This window comes from Plectropomus leopardus, chromosome 5 (genome assembly GCF_008729295.1).
Source record: "Plectropomus leopardus isolate mb chromosome 5, YSFRI_Pleo_2.0, whole genome shotgun sequence".
Lineage (NCBI taxonomy): Eukaryota > Metazoa > Chordata > Actinopteri > Perciformes > Serranidae > Plectropomus > Plectropomus leopardus.
Genome location: NC_056467.1, coordinates 4,394,844 through 4,404,746, shown reverse-complemented (window position 1 = coordinate 4,404,746; position 9,903 = coordinate 4,394,844). Strand labels below are relative to the sequence as shown.

Below are 9,903 nucleotides of genomic sequence, written 5' to 3'. Positions count from 1 at the left end.
GTCAGAGGGACTTCATGTAATCCACATCTGTGAATAAGCTTTTTGCTGTATACTTTCCTTGTGTTAGAGGGGTAAACATACTGTGAGAAAGTTGAAGTCTCCAGGCAGTACAGAAATATCAGTGCTGGGGGAGCGGGGAGTGGGCTTCACTCTCTGGCTCTCAGCCCTCAACACCAGCCAGAAATAGAAAGTGTGGTTGTCCTGGGCAGCTCCTCAATGCATCTTTGCCCAAAAGTCTGTATGCTCAGCAAGCTTTGCCTCAGCAAATAATAAAAAAAACAACCCCAGTGTTCCCACTTTTCCACTTTCAACATTTGCAGGCAGTCGATGATGTTTGATCACTTCCGAGCTCGGCTGCACAGCCCACAGGCTTTTGGAGTCACCTACCTCTTAACTGTTTCCCTTTCAACCAAACACCCCAACTCAGATGTTCTCTCTCAGGCAGCACGTCACACAAAAGATCTAGAGCAGAAACCTTTGTCGGCTGTAATTCAACCTCTGCGTAACCTTACCCAGAGTCAGGCCATCATTTCAAACTGCCCTTATCAGCTTATCTCGCTTGTTACGAGACCTGCTCCCTCCCAGCTGACATGCTGGGCCTTATCTCTAACCCGCTTTCACTCGGCTGCAGTATCGCAGTGAGCTGGCCTCACTTTTCAGATGACATTTTCACACTGTTGCGTCACCGGTGGACCTATCATTCCTTCCCATGTAATCCTTCCAAAGTATATTTGTGCTGGTATTGTGAGTAGGTAAGCAGCCAGGCGGGTGCTGTACAGTTTGTCAGAGCTCATATTCTACAGAGGGAAGATCCTAAAAGAGCTTACTGACAATGCATTCCTACTGGCAGATATTCTTTTTTTCCATCTGCATCAGCATGTTTGGAGCAATTGTATGCTATTAATCTGGTGACGAATGCACAGGTTTAAGTGTGTTCGGAGCTGGAAACACTTCTTTTTTTTTTTTTTTAAGTGGTGGCCATTTCTGCAGAGATCCCTTCCTGAAGTAATGGATGTGATGCTGTAACATTTTCTACAAATATTCAAGGTCCCTAGAGGATAAATTGTACTGCCTTTGGTGATGCTCTCCCAGCACCACCAAAATTTAAGACCGTCATTATAGCGTCTTCTACATTCATGGTTCCCAGAGGATGTATCCTATCAGGTTTGATGATCCTTTGAGTTCTAGCACCACTCTGGGGTTAACCATTTTTGCTTTTGAGTAAAATTTCTCTCAACAACTATCGGATGGATGGTCTTAAAATTTTCATCAGATATTCAGGTTCCCTTGAAGATGAATCCTATCTGTGATGGTCAACTAGCACCACCAAAATTTCATAGTAGGTATAACTTCTAAGCTAGCTTGTAGACATCTTTGAGACAAGCATGTAAACATCTATGAGATGGATAGGCGCAAACTTTTCATTCATGGTTCCCAGAGGATATATCCTATTGGGTTTGGTGATCCTTTGAGTTTTCATCCGGCACCACCATGGGGTTTACCATTTTTGCCTTTGAGTAAAATTTCTCAACTATTATTGGATGGATTGATGGGGATTGGATGGAGAAAATAATTGTCATTCTGTTCATGTTTTGCACACAGTAATGCCTTTTTTTGTTTTAACCTATTTCTGGACATTTTACAGCTTTATTGACAAGTTTAAAACATGTCTGAAAAGTAATCAAATGTAATAAGTTACATTACTTCAGTAAGGTAATCAAAAAGGTAATCAAAATAGTTACATTACATTTTAATAGGGTAACTAGTAATCTATAATCCATTACATTTCAAAAGTAACCTCACACTGCTAATGACACTGCTGATTGTGTTTTCTATCAACAGAACAAAGTTGTCATTGTACATATTTGCAAATTCTGATTTGATGTGATCAAAATTTCAAATTCAAAAGCTAATGTCTCTGACAAAAACTAATAATATTTGTACTAAATGTATTACATTTTTTTCATTTCCAGGCCATTACCTGAGAGACGAATCAACATGACCTTTAGCAATTCCATCGACAAACCGAAATGAGCCTGGCTGGACGTGATTCAGCGTGAGGCACGAGGTTAGTATTGAGAGGAGTTTCTGGTTCTTGGTTTTGGCATTTACTTAAGATCACACATCTGCAGATGGTTTGTGGATATTTCTGGGATGCCATTTAAAGTCATCTGCAAAGAGTTTTTAAATACATTTTCTTCAGTAGTATTTATCTGCATCTGCTGCATGTTAATGAGTTTAAAGTGGCCTGTAGAACATCCTTCTGTGCACATCTGTTGATTATTAGACGTGTTTTCCAGATTTAATCTGTTTGTAACTAAAGGAATTCTCTCTTACTGTGTCCCAATTCTATACGACATAGATCTACTAAATCTTTAAGTCCGCAGGGTGTTTACAGTAGACATTTGATAAAATAAGAAATATCACAAAAAGTCACCATTGCATACTGAGAAATGTCTGATTTTTGAGTGTGATGTGATGCAATGTACAAAAGATATGAATTATATATCATTATATTATATGCTATATAATATATTCTTTTTTGTTTCTATTAGATATATTTACTGACATTGTATAAATACTAAATAGTATTTGTATATTACATGTACTGCATATATTTTATGGGCTATATTTTTGATAGAACTTTATATTTATTTCTTGGGGAAATTTCCCTTTATACTGTAGTCTGAGATATTCTAGTGCATGGATTGTTGTCTATGTATTTTTTAAATGTATTCTCACCAATTTCTTATTTTATTTTATTCCACTCAGATTGTTTTCTATCTGTTTTCTCTTTCCTCTTGCTCTGTCCCTGTGCTGCTATAACACGTGAATTTTCCTTTTGGGATCAATCAGATGTTATTTCATCTCATCTTGAGTCCAAGTCCCTAATTTAGCTATATTTTCTAAATTTTATTTCCAAACCTAAAGCTAAAACTGTGCCCTCTACACAATGCCAAGGATACTATTCTAGTAGAGCAACACTGAATCTGTTATTTGTGTATTTATTTTGTTTATATATATATATATATATATATATATATATATAGGGAATAAAATGTTTGGAATCAGCATTTAAAATACTACTAACTATACATTTTCAGTTGCAGAATGCAAACACCCTCCAAGCTGCTAAAACCCGGAAATCCCAGGAAAAAGTGCAGAGAAGCTGACCTCCTGGCTGACGGCTACGACCCTGGTTAGTATGGATGGGAAACAGCGTCTGCCTCTTCTTCAGACTCAGCTGAGTTGAGCTTCAGTATTCTCCATCCTAAATACACTAGAGGGGGCCATTGCACTGTGTATACTCCCCACAGTAGGTTTTCATGACAGCTTGTACATGTCTTCTGAAATGATTCTCCCCAAAAAAGCAGACGAAGAAACCCTTCAAAAAAATATGTAAAATAGCTATTATTAGCTTTTCATAATCTAAATTCTTTGTGGTCTAATTCTCTTCAATTTATGTGAAAGCATTTTTTTCTCTTTTCTAAAACTGATATCTGGGACTAAAAAAAAAACTAAAACCAAACTCAGAGGTGTCCGTTATATTCCGAGTGTGTTCATTTGAGTTTGAGAAATTAAATTAAAAGCGGAGTCATTTGTTTCGCTCTCATCAGAGTTGATTTAACTGCTTGAACAGCACCCCAGTCTCTGCCTGGCAATTTCTAAGTAAAATATAATAATACAATTTTATTTGTGCTTATTCATTCTGTCACTAATGTGTGTATACGTGTTTCCACCAGGAACTCCTCACCTGTCTGTCAGATGTCCCCAGTGCGTTCTCTGGCTCTGCACAACTCGCCCGTCTGCCCTTTTGCCCTTCTGCTGCCTCCACAGGTGAATTTTTTTGACCTCACGGAAAAGCTAGCTTCTGACCCATGCAATGTTAAATTTAAGATAATTGTGAGATGCATTTTATCAACAGCACGCACAGGTCAATATGTTGGCATTTTGGATGAACATGGTGGAAGCAAACACTTTTTACTATAAGATACAAGGCTGCAGCATCCACTCAAATTGGACTGAGCGTGGCAGCTTCGTGCTACACCAATCAGCCACATGTGGAGGGTTTAAATGATCACTTGATTGCTTTTGACCTTGCAGTTCCATACACTTTGACAATCCTTAACATCACAACAAGCTTTCAGGCATATAGTAGTATTTAGTATTTTTATCTTATTTAGTACTTTTGGAACAAGCAAAATTGACATTTTTTTAGTAAAGAATAAAAATATAACAGCATTTATTTTCTCTAAATGGTTGCCTGAAGATTTTCTCACTTATTTTTTCCACTAACTACATCCTTGTATAACTACAATTGTCCATTTTGTTACTGTTTTTCTCTGCTCTACCTGAATAACTGCTGTCATGACCCCTTTATTTCCCACTGGGATCATTGCGGTTGCACACAAACACACACCGGTGTGTGTACAGTAAAGTAATGAGCTAACATCACACCATCATGAATCATAACTGCGTAGCAGATGGCAGCGGGTGTGTGCAACAGTCTGCCGTCCCGCTGGCTGCTGAGACCAACATCAGTGAGGAGGACTCAGTTTGGTCTTGTCTCTTCAACAGTATTATTGACAGAAAATCAGCCAGTTCTCGGTGCTGTTACTTAGAAGTAAAAGTAGCAATCTCACATTGTAAAATACTCAGTTACAAGCAAAAGTCTTGCAATTAATTTGATTTTACATAGGAAAAAATCTGCAATAATTAGCATATATATATATATATATATATATATATATATATATATACATATTATATACACCTGTGTGTGGCAGGGACTGATTTTAGATTGAAAAAAAGGTTATTTCTCCAAAACAACAAACATTATTAATAGTAATAAAATAAAACAAATGCCCTTATCCTCATGTCTGGGTTTGTCAACAGTATCAAGTGTTTTCACTTCACTAACTCTCCATTATGAAAAAATAGCCCACATAATCCCCAGTTAATTTATGGTGTGTAAGTGAGACCCATTTTGCATTTTAACAAATTACCACGGTCTTCGTCATCAGTGGCCCAGTCACATTTGCAAGGCTAATCAGTGAACTCATTGGGAACATTAGTGGTTCAATGAGCTCTAATAAATGTCCCATTATCAGTGTGACGCATTGGTACCTATTGAATAAGAAGTAAAACACTCTTTCGCATCAGTTGCCATGTTACCTCTCGTTTCATCAGTGTCAGCGATGATGGAGAAATGTTGGACATGCAATCAAACAAAACACGACTGGTGATGAAAAAATTCTTCACTTGCTAATGTATTCATTGGAAAATAGGTGATGGCGGAGTGTTTGTGCCATTCAGCTCAGTCCCAGCGGACTCTGCCTTTCTCACTTACATAACAGTGTCCCCCGCTGCATTATCTGCTCTACAGTCCATTTGTGATTAGAAATCACACACACAAACACACACACACACACACTCACACACACACACACACCACACACGCATGTTCTTTCCATGGCTGATTGGTACATCCACTGCCATTCCTTTGATCATCGAGTCATAAATAATGCCCTTCATAACCTCTTATCATTAAAGACTGTCATTAGAGCTTTAACTACTGTCAATGATTAACTCCTTAGATTCAACCTGTTTGTCAAATACTGTTTATCAAACTGACACATCCTACACATAATCACGACTATCCATTTAGTATTTACTATTTAGTGAATATGCTATTTGTGTTTTTACCTTTTTTTTGTCCCTATCTTTGGCTCTGAACCAACCAAAACACAGTCTCCTCAGTCAGAGGCCATAAACATGCCAATGGCATATGTGTCATTATGGATTTATGACATGCTGTTAAAGACGATTGGCAACTACTGTCATCTGAGACAGGTAAGATTTCAGTCGAGGAGGTGATCTCGGGGAAGGTTAGAGGAGGACCTGTACAAGTTAAACACGGTCATGGAGTGGACAAGAGTTGTCATCTCGGCTCTTTTTCTGCTGGTGGCATTTGGATCATCCAGTGCCAAAGGTAGGAAAACAAGAAGAGCTGATTTGTTTTGTGAACCAATCAGTAAGCTTAGGTTAACGTTACACACTCTTAACTTTTCTTCGTTTTTATTCTTCAGCTTCTCAATTTACAAAACATTTTCGTGAGGGTCCAACATCCATACATTTTCTTCTGGAAATTAATGAAATTCATCTCACTTAGCATCTTCACTTCTATTCAGCTTTTTAAAAACAAATAAAATAGCTATGCTACTTTTTTCAGCCTTCGTTGCTTCTTCAAATGCTCAAAAATTCCAACCATCTTTGAACCTTGTCAGTTGCTCTTCAGCTCTTATGTTCTACTAAAAACACATTCACACTTAAAACCATTATCCAGTTTTTTTCCTTTCGTGTTAGTTCAGCTTTTTTAAACCTCTCGGTTTTTCTGTGATCTCAGGTCACGTTTTATGCTGCATCGCTGTATGTCTCATTAGCTTACACTTTCACTGATACTTCAGTTGCTTTCACTTGTTATAAGTCAACCGACAGCCCTTTCTCATTCTGAATTTGTAAAATACAGCTGCTTGGTGAGTGATTTCAGTGTCAGACACCAAAAGCGACCTTTGGCAGTGGTATGAGATGCCGCTGTGCAGTATAAGTTTTTAACGTGGCCAGTGGACAGTACATGTCAGGGTGATATTATACATTCAAGGACGGCAACAATTTTAAATGCTGCAGGTAACGATGTGATGATTTCTAAACCTAACCACACGCTTGTGTTGCACAAGGAAAAAAAAACCTAAATCTGAGATCTTTTACCAACATTGTAACTTTTTGAGCAAGACTGTGCATTTTTCGAGCAGAAACTGTACAGTTCCTGTGAAAATGGAAGTGTATTTTGAAAAGTCACAATGCATTTAACAGGTGTAAACTGACATGGCGTCCTGTATTGCCAAATAATAATAAAAAATCTTCCTTTAAGTCTTACACTCAGTCCACCATATCAACTGCTTACAGTGCACACACTCCTTTTCATTCCTTTCATTCAGGCTATCACTCTTTCATCTGACAGTTCAGCTGCTTTTAGTGGTTGCACATCAACTGACATTTCCACTGCTTTCATAATTAACTCTTCAATTGACAAATCAACAGTTTTAGCCACTTACAAATCAGTGACATCGCGGCTGCATTTATCTCTTTCTCTTCAACTGACATTTGAACACCTTTGAATCTTTACACTTTGATGGACACTTCAGACTCTTTCAGATCTTGGATCCTCACCTTTGAACAAAAAGAATAATAAAACCTTTTTCAGCTCTTCCATCCCAAAACTTCTATTGTTCATACACACTTTTCACTGTTGCACAGTAAACTTCAGCCGACACTTTCTTTCAGAACTTCTACTTGAGCAGCTTTTTCGATTCCTTTCATTATTTGTATTGCCACTTCAACTACGACTCTAACCATTTCAATATTTCAAGGGTTTCAGATTTTCAGCGGTGAAGGCAAAAAAATTGCTGATATTTTTCTAATTTTCCCTCCTTGTTGTGCTTACGCACAAACAAGCAGATTTTCCCCTCAGATCACAGCGGCTGAGGCATTGATCCTCACGTTTCTACCCTGCAGTCAGATTTCTTTTCTACTTTCGGTATGGTGTTTGAAAACTTAATCACCACACCTTCGGGGTGTACTTTCTCCTCTTTCTTTGTGTTCTCTTTTCACTCCACTCTCCCTTTTTCCGCCCAAAGGATTCCTCAGTTTCCACCTCTCTTTTCATCCTTAACAATCACTTACTCTTTCAGTACACTTTACTACCCTCCTTGTTTTGTGAGGGGCTTCCAAACTTTTCAAATCAGCACACTCAGTGCTTGTGCAGTAGTGCAACTGGCTGCTATCAGCATTTACCGCTTGTTAGTGGACCACTGTATCAACTATCAGTTACAGCACAGAGGGATGCACTGTACTCGATGAGAGAGCATATGAGGTGAGACTGACAGCTACAAACAAACATGCGAATGCACACACATTCGAGTCCCACAGGACGTGAACAAAGAGCTGTCGACTGGGATTTTTAAAATTTCTGCTCACATTGATCTCTGCAGGATGCACACAAGTACAGAACAGCTCTTTGACTTTCTGTATCTGGCACACATAAATCTGAAGTCTGTTCAAAGAAAAGATACACCTGTAGTGAGATATGTGATTACCTCTGTAGCTGTAGCTTTTGTTCTTTATTCGCTCATCTTTTTTTCATATAACTACAAACTGTCCCCCAGCGTCGGGTTTACATGATCTGCCTTTTCAAAGATAACAGCATTTACACAGTTAACGACATAACAGGTTCAGTGTGATTTCAGGTGATTTACCAGCATCTAGTGGTGCCGATTGCTGATTGCAATGAGCTGAAACTTCTCCAGAGTTAGAATTCCTTCAGTAGTCAATTTACTAAAAGAGGATTTATCCACAGAGATCTCTTCCACTCCAAAAAAGACCGAGCAACGTGATTTAGTCCACTAAAAACACGACATAAAGGTGTTTCAAATTAAAAATTAGTGTTTCTCTGATACTGTTCGGCATGCCAGAGATTGCCTGCTAGTCCAGCACCTGCTAATGTGTGCACACCTTTTTTTTCTTATAGTTTTAGGCAGTGCAGCAGATGTTCAGGAGGGTTTTACCAGGAGCAGAATTAATCACATAGGTTCTCTCTTCTCCAAGACAAACAGATCTTGTGTTTTAAACCAGTAAAAACATCAAATAAAGCAGTTTCACATTTAAAAAACATACAAGGCCCTAAATAGAGCCATTGTCTGGTTTGTCCATTCTGGGCTACTGTAGAAACATGGCAGTGCAACATGGCGATCTCTGTGCACAAGGACCTCATCCCTTTGTAGATATAAACTTGTCATTCTAAAGTAAAACAATAATTCTTATTTTCATGTGATTATACACTAAAGAAAACATACTTTTTATATTTTATTCCATTTCTGCCAATATATCCCGATAAATTTAAGAAATTAATTAATAAAGTGTTTTATTATTAAATCCATACTGGACCTGTAATACCATTATTTCTGCCCTGAAACCAGTGTGATCTGTGTTTTTGTCTTTAGTTGAGGAGGAGAACCCAGAGTTCTGGAGGTCACAGGCCCAGAAGACTTTGCAGTCGGCGCTGGACAGGAAGCTCAACACCAATGTGGCCAAGAACATCCTGTTTTTCCTTGGAGATGGTAGGTTACACAAACACACTAATAACACTTACACAAGCAAGACAAGCATAACCAGGAAGTCCAGTCTACCTGAAAAACAAAACAAAATAAAACAAAACAAAACATAAAAACCACATATAATTTTCCACGCTGTCTCTGCTGTTTCCAGTCCGTTTCAACATTATTCAGTGCAAGAAAATAAAGCACAGTGAGACTTTGATCTTTACCTACTATAGGGAAACATTCAATTACAGTGGAGAAAGTTTTGAGTTTATCGAGACTTGAATACAATACGTGTGTGTGTGTGTGTGTGTGTGTGTGTGTGTGTGCACCAGGTATGGGAATCACAACCATCACAGCGTCTCGTATCCTCAAGGGACAACTGCAGAACCAGACAGGAGAGGAGACAGTAATGACCATGGACACCTTCCCCAACGTGGGACTGGCTAAGGTACGTGTGCCACACACACACACGCACACACACACACACACACACACACACACGGATAAACTATGAAGATGCCCAATGCATTCATATCTATTCATCCAAATAATCTAGGAGAGTTGTACTGGGCTATTGTACACCCATGGGTGCTTTCACAAGTTTGTCATATTGTCAAATCCAGTAAAAATTATGTATATCGCCCATATTCACACAGTTCTCTCAGGGCAGATTTATCTTATCAGTACAACCTACAACATGACACCAGCTGTCCATAGACGCTCAACTGAATATGGATGTGATGAG

At 38.5% G+C, this 9,903-nt stretch overlaps 1 protein-coding gene across 1 annotated transcript in view; it reads left to right on the top strand.

Annotated features, from left to right (window-relative positions):
- The first annotated feature begins 330 nt into the window (after positions 1-330).
- The window catches only part of alp3 (alkaline phosphatase 3), a 31,094-nt gene continuing 21,521 nt past the window's right edge, over positions 331-9,903 (top strand). The window contains exons 1-5 of the mRNA XM_042486894.1: positions 331-517; positions 3,153-3,199; positions 3,744-3,837; positions 9,060-9,176; positions 9,491-9,606. Coding sequence (XP_042342828.1) covers positions 331-517; positions 3,153-3,199; positions 3,744-3,837; positions 9,060-9,176; positions 9,491-9,606 — 561 coding nt within the window. The remainder of the gene's footprint in view (positions 518-3,152; positions 3,200-3,743; positions 3,838-9,059; positions 9,177-9,490; positions 9,607-9,903) is intronic.